General features: G+C 38.9%; 2 protein-coding genes across 2 annotated transcripts in view; both read left to right on the forward strand.

Moving 5' to 3' along the window:
* Positions 1 to 11545: 11545 nt before the first annotated feature.
* rrad (Ras-related associated with diabetes) lies at positions 11546 to 14325 on the forward strand. Its single transcript, XM_075470845.1, has 5 exons — positions 11546 to 11651; positions 11874 to 12264; positions 12695 to 12768; positions 12876 to 13080; positions 13297 to 14325. The coding sequence occupies exons 2-5, from the start codon at positions 11892 to 11894 to the stop codon at positions 13572 to 13574; spliced, it is 930 nt and encodes a 309-aa protein (XP_075326960.1). The 5' UTR covers positions 11546 to 11651; positions 11874 to 11891; the 3' UTR covers positions 13575 to 14325.
* Positions 14326 to 15109: 784 nt separating this feature from the next.
* The window catches only part of cdh16 (cadherin 16, KSP-cadherin), a 29325-nt gene continuing 29059 nt past the window's right edge, over positions 15110 to 15375 (forward strand). The window contains exons 1-2 of the mRNA XM_075451860.1: positions 15110 to 15154; positions 15272 to 15370. Coding sequence (XP_075307975.1) covers positions 15110 to 15154; positions 15272 to 15370 — 144 coding nt within the window. The remainder of the gene's footprint in view (positions 15155 to 15271; positions 15371 to 15375) is intronic.

The raw sequence follows: 15375 nt of genomic DNA on the forward strand, positions 1-15375 counted from the left end.
ATATGATCCATTCATATTTAAGGCTTTTATTTTGTAATAGCTCTCTTGTTTTTAAAGATATCAAAACAAAACCACTTCTGGTGTGTTCCTGAACTCATTGTGTACACCCCACACCCTTTATTATCAAGGAAACCCTTTTTAATATTTAAAAAAGGCATAGGTAATCACTGTATATGATCCATTCATATTTAAGGCTTTTATTTTGTAATAGCTCTCTTGTTTTTAAAGATATCAAAACAAAACCACTTCTGGTGTGTTCCTGAACTCATTGTGTACACCCCACACCCTTTATTATCAAGGAAACCCTTTTATTTTTTTAAAAAAAGGCATAAGTAATCACTGTATATGATCCATTCATATTTAAGGCTTTTATTTTGTAATAGCTCTCTTGTTTTTAAAGATATCAAAACAAAACCACTTCTGGTGTGTTCCTGAACTCATTGTGTACACCCCACACCCTTTATTATCAAGGAAACCCTTTTTAATATTTAAAAAAAGGCATAAGTAATCACTGTATATGATCCATTCATATTTAAGGCTTTTATTTTGTAATAGCTCTCTTGTTTTTAAAGATATCAACGCAAAACGTCTCATCTCTCCATATATGTTGTGTGTGTTCAAACTGCTTCGATTTAAATATAGTTCACTCCACAGATGTAAAACTACTTTGCTAAGTTCCTCTAAGCCTTCTGCTTCTAACGGTGTTCAAATTATTTTTCTAGCTGTTCAACTTTTCTCACAAGACGTGTTAGAAGACAGTCTGCGCCTCAGATTTGTCCCGCGGCTGCAGCAGCTAGCTCTGTGTCTGTCTGTGTAGTCTGTAAGTAGGTCAAATGCACTTGCCTGCTTACAGTAAGAAGTGTCCTAATGGTAATGCTACCAGTCTTTCGTTCATGTGGCCCCGGTTCAGTCCCCAACATGTCAGATCAGAGTTTTTGTAAATTTTTTTTTTTATAACTATTTAAGCATACTTTCAGCCATTTCAACTGTTTTTAGCTTAATTTTATCTTCAAATCCTTTCAAATCCTTCAAATCCTTTCAAATCTTTTCAAATCTTAACTACTTAAGCATACTTTCAGCTAGAGACACCATTCAAATTTTAAAATGTTCAAATCTTTTAGCTTCTAAAGATTTTTTTTAGCAAGGTAATTCAGCTCATGCATTCTCACAGCTGTTTCGCAGGAACAGCTCTTTCTAGTTTTGTAATAGCTCTCTTGTTTTTAAAGATATCAAAACCAAACCACACCCTTTATTATCAAGGAAACCCTTTTTAATATTTAAAAAAAGGCATAAATAAACACTGTATATGAATGGCTGTGAAAGCTAGAGGGATGTCCTGTGATGTTGTCAAAGCTTGTCATTGGCTGTAGAAGGGTTCTACCATGGATTTCAGACGAATCAGAGTCCACGGTTATTTTCAAATTTCCAGAAATCCCTCCAAAAAGGGTATGTTGCCATATGGCAACACCGTGCAGTATAGGGTTAAGCTATTTATCCACTGAGCACAGTTTTTCTTGTCGTTGCTGTCTGTATACAGGTAACTACATAATTATTACTCTTTATTTTCTGTGCTGCCCCCTGTTTGTACGAGGAGGAACAAGTATCGATACGATGATGTCATTATTAAGCCATTTTGAAACAGCTGCTGTAGTATAACAGTTACAGGGAGATTGTGCTTTTGAACAGCCATAGTTTCGATGGTTAATTGGTTGCACTGAAATATCCTAAAGTCGGGAGAGACTTTCTTGGAGAAAAGCCGGAAAATACTCTACAAATACTACATTTGTGTTGCGGTCCCCCTCAAAAAAATTCAACCGAACCCTGGCCAAGGACTTTGCGAGAAAAACAGGTTTGTACTTTTCCACTTATTATGAGTAATGCAAAGTATGTTAACATTTAAGTTAAAAACTTAAAATCACTCTTGTTCTTCTCTTAAGTAATGTCACATCTTCAGATATATAACACCAGCAGTTATGTCCTTAGAGGTTTAAATGCTCCGGACGGTGTTATGCCCAAAAGTGCATGCGTGCCGAGAAATGCGCCGCCATTGTCCGGACCAGCAGGGGATACATTTTTTTGCAAAGTGCATCCCCTGCTGGTCCCCAGCTTTAAAGAGAGTCTGGAATTCAATTATATAACTACATTATAATTTGTTTACCTGATTGAATAAACAGATGCGAATTTAAACAAGTCCAAAATTGTCTGTAATATTTCAGATTTAAAATAATCACATTTCATAGTTTTATGTTAATTTTTGTTTTGTTTCACCTAGGCTATACTGATTAAAGTTTGATATTCATAGAAAATGTCTCCAACCGTCTTTTGGGCTGATTAGTCACGGCCCTTACTTTGGAATATTTATAGAATTATATAATAATGTGAAAGAGATGCTCTAAACTGTACAATTGTCGGATTATCATAAGTGTACATGTATTATTCATCTACATGAAGAAACGAGAAAATAGAATAAGGAATGAGACACCATTGTCAGCTTATTATTATCACTGTAACTTTATTGGATAAATGCAATAATCCACACCTGAAACGGCTCCCGCGCGCTCCCGCGAATGGGGGATGCATTGTCGCTCCACCAAATGGGGATGCATTTCTCGGCAGGCATACACTTCTCAGCATAACATCTGCCGCATTAAATCTGACCGTACATGATTTAAGTCGTACTTTGTACATCCCTGATATACGTTGTATGTTTAACCTGTCTAATAGTCCGATTTGATCAATTATAAACTTGGTGTGTAGACTTGAAAATCACTGTTTTGGTACTCATTGTAACAGCTTATCTAAATATTTTTTACCAATTAAATCTAGCATTAAATGACATAACAATTCAATAAAAAAACATCTTTGGTGACAAAAAGCTATTCCAATAATCTATTTTATGTATGTGTCTATTTGAAGGGACGAGAAAAAGTTTGAAGCATCGTCATCATGGGCCGTACAAAAAAGGGTGGAAGAATTCCAAAAGAAGATCTTTGGAAAAGGGCTGGTGGCAAAGACAATATAATTAGCATATTGTCAGGTTTTGAGATTTTAAAAAAAGAAACCTCTTGGACCTCTGAAATTTGGCCAGAGCTTTCTGTAATTTTTTTTGGCATCAACCAAGACAGAAGTAAAAAATGGCTTTATACCATTTGGCACCAAAATCGAAGAGGTGTTAGGACATCCGTGACTCAATCCAACATCAATACAGGCACTGTCAATGTCAATGAAGGCCTATCACAGAGTGAAGAAAATACAGCTGCAACTGAAAGTCAGATTGAAGATGCAGCTGAAACAGAGATGGAAGTTGAAGCTGAAGCTGAAAGAGAGATGGAAGATGTAGCTGAAACAGAGATGGAAGTTGAAGCTGAAGCTGAAAAAGAGATGGAAGATGCAGCTGAAACAGAGATGGAAGTTGAAGCTGAAGCTGAAAAAGAGATGGAAGATGCAGCTGAAACAGAGATGGAAGCTGAAGCTGAAAGAGAGATGGAAGCTGCGTCTGAAGGAGAGATGGAAGATGCAGCTGAAAGAGAGATGGAAGCTGCACGCGAAGGAGAGACGGAAGAAACGGCTGCAGCTGAAAGTGAAGATGGCAATGTCATCTCCAGAGAGTACAGAACTACTCAGCCTGGACCAAAGGCATTTAAGATGAAGATTAAAAGGGAAAAATGGGACAAAATAAAACCTAGTTCCGGATCCTCAAAACTTAAGAAGTCTTGGACACATATTATTTACACTACCTTCAGAAAGCACAACCCTTGCTGTACTCTTGCATTTAAGTACATGCATTTCAGAGCACCTAACAGCAGAAAGAAAGCGTCGCCATATTTAAAATTAAAGGCAATATGCACATTTTCCTCTTGTAAAGCAAGATACTTATTTCAAATTAGACACAAACCCTCAAAGACCACAAAACAAATTATAATTCATGTGTCACGAAAAGGTGAAGTGCAACATTTGCGTGAGGAAACAAGAGCAAGGCCAGCCAGCAATTTGAAGAGAGGGAAATTAGCTAAAGTAATTTCTGGTGGGGTGAGTAATGCCTTTTATAGAAAGCTGGGGAAAACCCCATCACTGGAGCTACTTGCTGGCAACCTCACCCGAGCACTGTCAAAAGACATTCTGAAAGCAGTGTCAGCAGAAATCAATAAAAGCACAAGGCTTCAAGATGATATGGTGATGGAGCTGATACTGACCCAACAGATCATCAGAGAGTGTGACACAAGTTACATCTTCTGTCCGGGGTATATCCAACATCTTCAAGTGGATCCCTTTGGTGTCCACTTGTACACAGAGCAAGCAATTGCAATTTTGGTTGAGCATCTCCGCACACGTTCTCCTGTGACCCTTTTCCTCGATGCCACCGGCGGGGTTGTGCGCCGTCTCACAAACCAACCCAAGAGGGTATTGTATTATGCCCTCTGTTTGTCAGGTGATGGAAAGAACAAACCTCCTCTTCCTGTTAATGAAATGGTCACCAATGACCACACAGTGGCAAATCTGTCCTTTTGGCTGATGAAATTTCTGACAAAAGTCAGAAGAATCACTGTCAATAAAATCAGCCAGGTAGAAACAGACTACAGTTGGGCTCTCATGCAAGGTGTTCTGCTGGCCTTCAACAGACAGGACATTTTAGGGTACCTTGAGATGCTGTGCAAGGCTATTCAAGGCGCTTTGACGAAAAAAGAGCTGAAAGCCATCACTGTGCTACATCTCTGCTCAGCACATATCTTGAAGGCTGTTTCAGTTTCCTTTTCCAGGAAGACCAGTGACAAAGGCCTGAGGGAATTTGCAACTCATTGTGTGGCACATCTGGTCAACAGCAGCACTTTGGATTCTGCAGTCAATTTTTTTGCCCACATGGGGAGGATTTTTGGATCCAAGCTCTCCTCTCAGGAAGTCAAAAAGAGCTTAGAAGTCATCAAAAACTGCATCAAGAACAAGAGCAATCCAGATGATGATAACGGCACTCAGGCAATCAAAAAACAAACTGAGTCACCACAGAGAGCCAAGGCTGTGCTCGCCAACTCACCCTTTCTGCATTTTTTCAAAGACGTCTTGGAAAATGATCAGTCAGAGGGGCAAGATGTTGAGTTAAAGTGTGAGAAAAATCATTACTACTGTCCTGAGATCATCAATGTCTTGTTGCAGGATTACATGGGGATCTTCCCACTTTGGTCAGGCATTGTGTTGGGGGATCTATGCAGATATGCAATTGATTCAGATCCAAACAAAAATAACACAGCAGACAGCAAAACAAGGCAAACTAACTGCCACGTGGAGAACTGGTTTTCCATCACAAAGACTCACATTCTATGCAAGCAACGCTTCCTCAGGCCTGGCTCCTTCATTCGGAAGCTGCATACCTCTCTGCATGGTCGCTACAAGGAACACGTCTTGCAGTACGGCCTAGATCTGAAACTGTTAAACAGACCATTGAAAGGGAAAGAAGAGCTGTTGGAGCACACTGAGGAAAAGTGGGGCAAACGGAGCGTGAGTGCAGCTCCTAAGAGGACCAAATATTTCCACCCTCCCCACAAGTTTCCCACTCCTAAGGGAGTGAACAGACACATGAGAAGAACATGGATGAGGACAAAAAGAAAGGTATGACATTAAATGGATAGAAAAATACTTTTAAAGACCCTTATCATACAAACACTTCTGTAAGTCAAATGCTAAAACTTTTTTGTCTAATATCTAATAATCCTGACAAATGTCGTACAGATTATTTTTTGTTCTAATGTACTGTATTTTCTTAAGGTGCTTCAGAAATCAAAAGATGGTTTAAAACAGAACACAGGAAACACTGGACAGGTATGGCATTGTTTTCACAAATTTTCTGCACCCTTGATCATTATACAATATCTCTTTACATTGTGATTTCATAAGATGTAATGCTTAAATACCATAGATATCGCCACATAAAGGGGAGCAGCAAAAAGGGGAGCAGCAAAAAGGGGGACACCAGACAAACGCCACTTCTACTTCCATGTCAAAAAAATCAACTGACACAGCAGGAGTTGTATGTAACTTTTTTTTTTCAAGGTCATATGGGTGGAATCAATATCACAATAATCATGAAGAATATTTAAAGTGTAGCTCACACATGAAATTGATGTTATGTGTGTGATGTAAAAGAAACACTGTAAAATTCAGTCACTAAGCTTTTGTAACTCGCAATTAATGCTCAACTACATGAAAAACTGTGTTTCATGCTTGAATAACAATTAGCCTGTTTTATCTATATGAACAGCAGGACATTTGGAAGAAAAAGGACAGTGAAGTTGTCATTGCAGTCATTGCATCACCTGACAAGACTGACCAGTACATTCTTCGCCAGAGTGAATTCAATTCTCTAGCACCACAGAAGTGGCTGCTGGGCGAGGTAAATTTTTTTTTTTTTTAAACAGCAACCATCACCTTGGTGTTATATTAGATTTTGAACAGTGTGAGTAAGTAATAATGTAATAATTTTTTCAGACAATTGAGTGCTACTTCAGAACCATAATGAATGTCAAAGGGTTAGGGAAAAGAATATATATCCTCAACCACTATTCTGCTGGAGTAATAGTTTTTGGAGAACGATCTGCCATGGCTAACCACTCATTACGCAAGGTAAAAATACTAAAATCGTATGTAATGTAACATAATTAACCATTTAGAACATGAAAATTTCTCAAAAAATATACTTTTTTTTTTTAATTGCTGTTACAGCTTAACTTTGACAACTATGATGGAATCATAGGATTCATGAATGTTGCAAACAACCACTGGAAATTCCTGGTAAGAACCTTAATGAACATATTACAAAATATATAATGAAACTGAATTAAAGTAATGATATGACATTCTAATGTGCAAGTGTAATTTCTCCTTGTAGTATCTGAACAAGTTGAACCAAAATGTGTTTGTCATGGATCCCTTGGGTAAAGATGAGGACAAAGAGTCAGATGTTGCTGCAAAACGGTTTTGGTAGGTTCCGCCGATAATAATGTATAAATTGTGCATCTTCTTCAATTTTGTATATCTTATTTAACATTAAGAATTTGGTAATTATCTGTGTAGACCGCTTTTTTGGAATACTATCTTATGAAATATAATATTTTATTTTTTTAGGTATGCTCTCATTGAACTATAAATGCAATCAGGATAAAATATGTTTTGAATCTATCAACTATTACTACAGCCAGTTCTTCAGAATGCGGCAGAACCGCTATCAGAAGACTGATTGGGTAAATGTGAAGTGGCAGGGAGCCAGAATCAACCACAGCATTCAAAAAGATGGTTGCAACTGTGGGGTTTTCGTCATGAAAGTAAGATCTTCATCCCCAGATCTGTTCTTTGAATATGAAAACAATTGTTTGTTTTGGCTTGTTTGTTGTAGAAACATAACTGTTATGGGGTTGTGCTTAGTGCAGAACACAGACAAGGAAAATGGATGACGTTGAACTTATGAAATGATTTATTGTTATAACAAAGACGGGCAGTGAAGTGGAAATGGCTGGCAGAGGCTGTAGCGGGGGGAACACCAAAATTGTGTGTAGGCAAGCAGGGGTACTTGAGTGGCAGATGTCGGGCTCGACCTCGGAGCATCAAAACGATAGAATGAGCAAGGCAGAACATGACCTTTGAGAAAGTATCAAACTGATTTAAGCCTGAGGGTTTACCACTAAGGCTGAAACCACAATTTGACGATGAGTGCACCGAGAGACAGGGTTGGTAAACTGAGCATGATGATTGATAGGAACCCACTCACACAAAACAGGGACTGGACACACAAGGAAGTTAAAAGGGAAACATGGAAGGACACATGGAAGAGGCAGAAACAACATCATAATGCGGACATCCTTAATATATAAATATAAAACCAACTTCACCCCGCTATTCGCCACGATGTTTAGTTAGTGGGTGTGTACAGGTGGGCATTTTTACGACAGTGTAGAATTTCAGTTTGACCAATAGAGATCGCTATACTGCCGCTAAACTACCTTGTATCCCTTTAAGACGAGACTCAGACATGTGTCTTCCAATAGGCCTGAGAAGTTTAAAGTCCACTCCGCGTTTATTATCTGGCGCCCAGAGAGAAGAAGGATCAGCTGTAGTCGCGTGAGGACTACAAGTCCGAAGAGCCGCAGCACTCTGATGACGTGAACGCCGTGCGCCAGAGCGCCCAGCTGACCAGATGACCGGCACGGATGACCCAGTCCGATGGATAATAATTTTTTTCCAGTAGCTTCTGTGAACATAGCGAGGTCGTCGTAACAGGCCCAGCCTTTTGATGATGGAGATGTCCAGGGGACCGTCAGATACGTTGCCGTTATTGAGGCTCAACAACTCCGCAGCCGAATAGCTTAGCATCACGCTAGCCGAGGAGGGAGATTCAGCGTCACACAGTGGCACCTGGATGTTGAAGTATAATGTCCCCCGAACGGTTAAACCAATAACCAGGAACGCAGCGAGGTTCAAAGACAGCAGAATATGTATCGCACACAATAAAAACAAAACGCTGTCATTTAGGCGGAGAAGCGGCGAACATGTCACGCCAGCGTCCTCTCCCTGTTGCCATGGAAACCATACCAGAGTAGCTATGTTTATACACGGCACTAGGCCTCGTTAAATATAAAACACAATTGTATGCCATATAAATAGTAGGGGGGTCCCTGCTCCAACTCTCCATCAGTTTGGGGGTCCCTGGCCTGAAAAACGTTGAAGACCCCTGATTTAGATGTTCAACATAGGTTGTCTTGTCAGAGCAGCATGGTTAATAGTCTATTTAACTCACAGCTCATGAACATTACACTCTGGCACTGAAAATATCCTCTTTAACTGCTCGAAGGTACTAATCAACCAATATGAATAGATGATAGATTGTGTTTAGGGTATAGACCATATACCAAATATGCTTTGAAATGGAATGTGGCATTCAAATGTTTGGGCAACCCTGGTCAAGGTTGTGTTGAGACAAACAGACTAGAGATTTGTAGCTTCACTGTCTAATATCAAAGATGGCACATTGTTTTGAAGATTTTAGCACTTGACTTACAAAAGCTTAATTAGCTTAAAGTCTGTAGCTGGTTCACTGTCATCATTAACACTGGTGATGCAAATCTCAAAGCTCTATAAATATTGGACTCTTAAAACCTTTTTTTTTTTTTTTTACCAGTAATCAACAGATAAAGTCTCCTCTTAGCAGCAGTCTTGCTCTCAGAAAATTAGAATAACTGATGCTCACAAATAAGAATATTATAAGAAGATATCAAGGTGTTTTCAGATAGCCATGACCTTATTTTGTAATCAGTTAGGTCAGTCAGGTTCCAGATAAGGTCTGAAAGACTTTTTCTGTGAGATCTGCATCTTTCTGGAGAGGCAAATCAAAACATCTGTTTGTATATAAAAGCCTTCATAAGCTTGACCAAATAAGAAAAATTACTTGTGGAGGAAATAGGGGACTGAAATTCATGAAAATTTAATCAAATATTGTTTTGCTTTGTGTTATTACATTACTACTATTTGTATTATTTTTATTCACCAAATGACTTATTTTTTGTTTTACTTTTTAAATAGTTATTAGTTGTTCCATCAAGGTTATTTAAAGTGGGGTCACCAATTTGTGTCATTTAATGCCCAAACATTTTATTTTTTCATGTATAATTATTTCTGGGGATATGAGTGGAAGCATAGATTTAGCAGATGATTAAAAGAGGAAATCCTTACACTGAGTGGGGCGTCGCACACTGGGATTTCTCACATGTAAGGTGTATTCTTATGAGCCACCAGTCAACTGCAGCCGTGTGGTACTTGTTATCTCTTTTATCGCACCAAGTTTTCAAACATAGACACACAGATGATCTGTCATATGATCAAGGGATGTTTATTTTATTTTATTTTATTTTTGGGGGGGCTTTTTATGCCTTTATTATATAGGACAGTGAAGAGAGACAGGACGTAAGGGGCAGAGAGAGGGGGAATAACACACAGCAAAGGGCCATCCGATGCGGGATTCGAACTGGGGCCAGCTGCAGCGAAGATGTTTGACCAAAAGCTTAACAAATGACTAAAAGTTTGTGGCCACAGGTCTCACAAGCTGTTTCTAATGTTTACATGCGTATCTTCATAGCTTTAATGTCTTGCAAAGTACTCACAGAGACTCCATGTCCACAGAATTCTTAATTTTGCTAATATAAATTAATATTTAGTCCCCAAGAATAACATGTAACCCCCATTTATCATTTGATTTAAAAAAAAAGAAGAAAGCAGTGTAGATTTAGAGAAAGATTTGTAATAGATCCTGATTTGCAACAATACCTGAAGCATGAGAAACACTTTACAAGACTAATTTGAAAGTGAAACAAGTTAATTATGAAAAAAGTCTGTCTCTAATATCAAATGTGTATGCCAATTAAATGAATGATAATTACAAAAATGATATAACTTTGCTTGGCACACCCACCAAGCCTCAAGTTTAAAAAGTTCAAGTGTAATTCAAGTTAAAAAGCCACTAGATGGCAGCATCACATTACTCTGTTTATTTACCCGAGTAATTCAGATGGTCAGTCGTATCCTGCTGTGCGCCACATTCTGTGCAAGGAAATACAAACCTAATATGCAGGATCCGGATTTAAAATGACATATCAAGGGGTAAAAAGAAATAAGTGACCTGACTTGATCTCCATTAATACATCTATTACACATCAAAAACACGTTTTAAATTAGAAGACGTTCATTCCATGCATGAATCAGTAAAACCAGACCCGACTATCGCTGTAAGGTCAGATGTGACAACTGAGAACGATTACATCTGCAAGGATGGTTGTGTCACTGCAGTGTTACCTTCATTTTTGGCGCATGGGGAGCTGGGGATGAATGATATTCGGATGCTACGTGTGTAGAATTTTTATGAGGTTATAGCACCATACTGTCACTGACAGGTTAATGGGAGTTTTATTTTTATTTTTAAATACAGAATATGCATAAATTAAATTTACCTAACCCCAGATTATGTGTTGAATAACACGTATTTTGCATGATATAGGCCTAAAGGTACATTTGATAAAATTCACCCATATATAGGCTTATTATAATGTCTCATGAATGAGCAACACATATAAGTCAGCTTCTATTATTTCTTTTTTATGATCCCCACCTTTATTTGGCTGTAATGATTGAACGTGGTGATCAATTTAAGTGATAATATCTCAGTAAAATAATAATCGTAGTCCATACTTTGCGCTCTAAAACGCCTAAAAGCTTTGCATCGTGTGCACATCATGCTAATATAAGACATACTCTAAATTTATCTCGTTTATTAATATCAAATATTTATGATCAAGCTTTAAGTGGGCTTTCCCTCTTCAAAGATCCATCACTGGTCGCCCCCTCAAAAGTGAGCTCCATTTGGCGATGCGGAAGGGAGATTCCTCAGCCCTTCCAGTTATGCACCCCCTCCTCCGCATGATGTTACCATTACGCACCACTATAATAAACGGAGACGTGACTCTCCGGGGCGAATCCCTGCCGACGTCACTCTAGTCCTTTATAAATAGGTTGAGCAGCGACTCCGATCAGACTAAAGCGAAACCGCCTTTTTGGCTACAACAACTTGTCAAAACAAGGATTACTGGATTGCCTTCGTTGGAATTAACGGCCTGCAGCGAGTAAGTGTCTTTATTTCAAACTTTAGCTTGACTTGGCGTTTGTATGTTGAGCGTCAAATAGATGTGATCTGATCGACATTTTGTAATTGTATTACCTTATTTACAACGATAAAGACGATTGTAAAGGCTGCTAGACTCCACCATTTCAAGACAGCAATATCCTTTGTGCAGATGCCGTTTAATGTACGATCACATATTTACGCATGGCGCATCTATCCACAGATACTTCGTATAAGCACAATGACTTTGAACAAGGGTGACAAACTGCGGAATATGGACAAGAGGAGGGGGAGCGTGCCCTTCCCCATTAATCTACCCAACCTACACAGGAGAAGCATGCCTGTAGACGACCGGGACCTGCGCGCAACGATGCCACAGACAGGACAAACCGACGAGCTTTCCAACCTATTGAGGTGCACGTCCTATTCCCCGAGCGAGGAGCACCGGGGCAGCTGCGCGTCGGACTCGTCTGACTCCGTGATCTCCACCGGCAGCGAAGCAGACTCCCAGGTGTATAAGGTGGTTCTTCTCGGAGAACACGGCGTCGGCAAGTCCAGCCTGGCGCGCGTCTTCGGAGGAGTTGAGGATGCCAGTCACGACTGCGATGAAGCAGGTAAATGATGATGCTGAAAATGAGTCATTAGCATTATCAGCCCACACTCACAACACCCACACACACTGAAGATTATCATTGTATGAGTAGCTATTGTCTAACCCTAGGGTTATAACTGACAAGATATGTGAGCACAGAGAATAAGGTTGGCTGCCAGTAAAAAAAGAAAACAGGTCCATTTTTGCCTGCAAGGGTATACATGCATCGATTATTACACCCAATAGCATTGTGTGAAAGTACAATTTAAAAGGCCAGTGACATTACAATCACAAATAAAGTTTTTGATTTAATGTGTAGACAACAAGAAAAGTGCCAAAATCAGTGTGGGAAAAAAGCAATAACACACAATGACAACACATAATACTGTTAGATAAAATAGTCTTTGCTTTTCTCTGTCAATATGTAACACAACATTTGTTTTCCCCCTCAGGAAACACATACGATAGATCGCTTGTGGTTGATGAAGAGGAAGCTTCCATTCTGTTGTACGATATCTGGGAACAGGTGAGCTTTCTATAGTATTTATGTAGTGTTTGCCCATTGATTGATATAGCGTTTTTAGAAGGTACTGTGACTGCGCATAATTTGGCAACCCTTTTTCTCTCTTGAAGGATAACACCCAATGGCTGAAGGAGCAGTGCATGAGGATGGGAGATGCCTACATCATTGTGTATTCAGTGACTGACAAATTAAGCTTCGAGAAGGCATCAGAGCTGCGTATTCAGCTGCGCCGGGCCAGACAGTCAGAGAACATTCCCATAATCCTTGTGGGAAACAAGAGTGACCTGGTGCGGTCCAGAGAGGTGTCTGTAGATGGTAAGTTGGTGTTAATGCATCAATGAACTGAAAATGTGAAACAGTCAAGGAAATCTGACAAATCTTGACTTAGGCTGCATTTCTCAACTGACTGCTCAGACTCATGCTTGGTGTGGACTCAAATGCCACAAGAAACTAAAGAATCTGCCAAAGATTATAAAATAGTTACCACTTATGGCTAATTTATTCTCTTTGTCTGTGTTTTCTGGATTGCAGAGGGAAGTGCATGTGCAGTGGTATTTGACTGCAAGTTCATTGAGACATCCGCATCTCTTCACCACAACGTTCAGGCTCTATTTGAGGGCATCGTCAGACAGATCCGCTTGAGGAAGGACAGCAAGGAGGAAAACGCGCGACGCATGGCCAATTGCAGGCGTAGAGAGAGTATCGGGAAGAAGGCTAAACGGTTTCTGGGCCGCATGGTTGCGCGCAAGAACAAGAAGATGGCTTTCAGGCAGAAATCAAAGTCCTGCCACGACCTAACTGTTCTCTGAGCAACGCAGAAAGACTTTTCTTTTTCTTTGGCCACTAAAGACCAAATGCTGTGTGTGTTTTAACACTAATCCTAAAGGACTAATAGAGATGTACAGGATATATTTTTGTTTTCTAGACAACAACCAAAAGTGAAGACTTAATTAGCAGAAATGACTGGTGTTGTAAAGTTATATCATGATGATGGTGATAACCTTCATGAAGCTTTGCAAACATTTTATTTTATTCTCTTTTATTGTCCGCCTTAAACATTTTACTGTCATAATATCATCTTTTCGTCTGAAAAATCCAAAATCTTACTACCAATGAGTTGCTAAGATTGCCTTGCTGTTGGGTTGTTGTGCTCCTTTATTGGAGGGGATTGATGTATATACTATATACTACATACATATATATATATATATATATATATATATATATATATATATATATATACATATATATATATATATATATGAATGATGGAGAATGCAACATACATCTCATTATTCTATAAGATCACATTAGTAGGTCATCTGGAGTGATAATTACTTGAAAAGCGGTGCGCAGGTTCGTGCCTTGGCCATGTTACTGAGGAATAGTCAAACCTTAGACAAAACTTCTGTTTTTCTATGTTGTTCCATAACATTGAATTCAGGTTGTGAATGTATTAGTAAAGCAATAAGTTATCTAAGTCTTGTGAACCTTGACATTGTATGAAAATTCTTTGTTTACATTGATTTCCTTTTTCAATAAAACATCAAATTAAATAATCATTTTCTCTGTCATTATTGCTCCAGTAACATATTCAGAGGAATGCGTCTGAGAAAAAAGTTGATGTTTCCTCAGTGAATTACATCCTCATGAATATTAATTTGGTCCTAACAGTGGAATGGAATCTCACTGGCCATTGGTTTCACGGGAAAGAGAAAAGGCAGTTAAGCATGTTTTTCTCAAGATGTTAACCATTAATCCACCAAAAGAGCAGGGTACACAGTACACAGTTTTTCCACCCAAATTAAACCTCTCTCATACCTCCTAGAGGTAGCACACACGTTATTTGGGGAAGGTAAGCTGGATATTCTTTGTGAAGATTTTGTGTAGAATTTATCATATTTTCCTGTGTAACTGAGGGCACCTAGTTCTTTCTTTATCTCCGTCAACATCCACCTTTCTTGAGCTACAGTTTTCAAAGTTTTGTGTTGCACACAAACTGAGGCTTTACTGTGACCACCATACATTGTAATTCAGCTTCTCTAAATGCCTGTATCTGAAAACCTTTAAGACATGAAGACCTGAAAAGTTTTTTCTTTGAATTCAAATAGATTTTCAAAGACAAAATGTGTACTTCTAGCTCATATGGGTCTTTGTTTCTCTGTGTTGATGACTGCAATGGTGGATCAGATGTTACTTTGAATGTTTTAGAACTTGGTTATACATTTGGACTGTGAAATCTGTGCGTATGAAAGAATTCCATGACAGTGAATCAATAACAAGACAGAATTTGTCTTGTCTTAAATGCTCTAACTATGTCAAATTTCAACATTTCAAGGAACACATGGCTGACAGAGGAGCTACACAAATGCTCATCACACCTCTCATGGTAAGGTTTATTATTGTTAATCTTCGCTCTCATATTTTGATCATTTACAGCAGCAAATGACTACATAGAAAATAACAGTCACTATTTCCAAGACAAACTCTTTATCCCGTTTCACAGTTGGCAATACTTCACACATTTGCACCATGCTCCGGGGCAAATGTTAAAATTGGTGTTCCTGAAAACTACGATGGTATTTTCCCCTGGTATCTAACTAAGGTAAA

The sequence above is a fragment of the Odontesthes bonariensis genome, chromosome 1, assembly GCF_027942865.1.
Source record: "Odontesthes bonariensis isolate fOdoBon6 chromosome 1, fOdoBon6.hap1, whole genome shotgun sequence".
NCBI lineage: Eukaryota > Metazoa > Chordata > Actinopteri > Atheriniformes > Atherinopsidae > Odontesthes > Odontesthes bonariensis.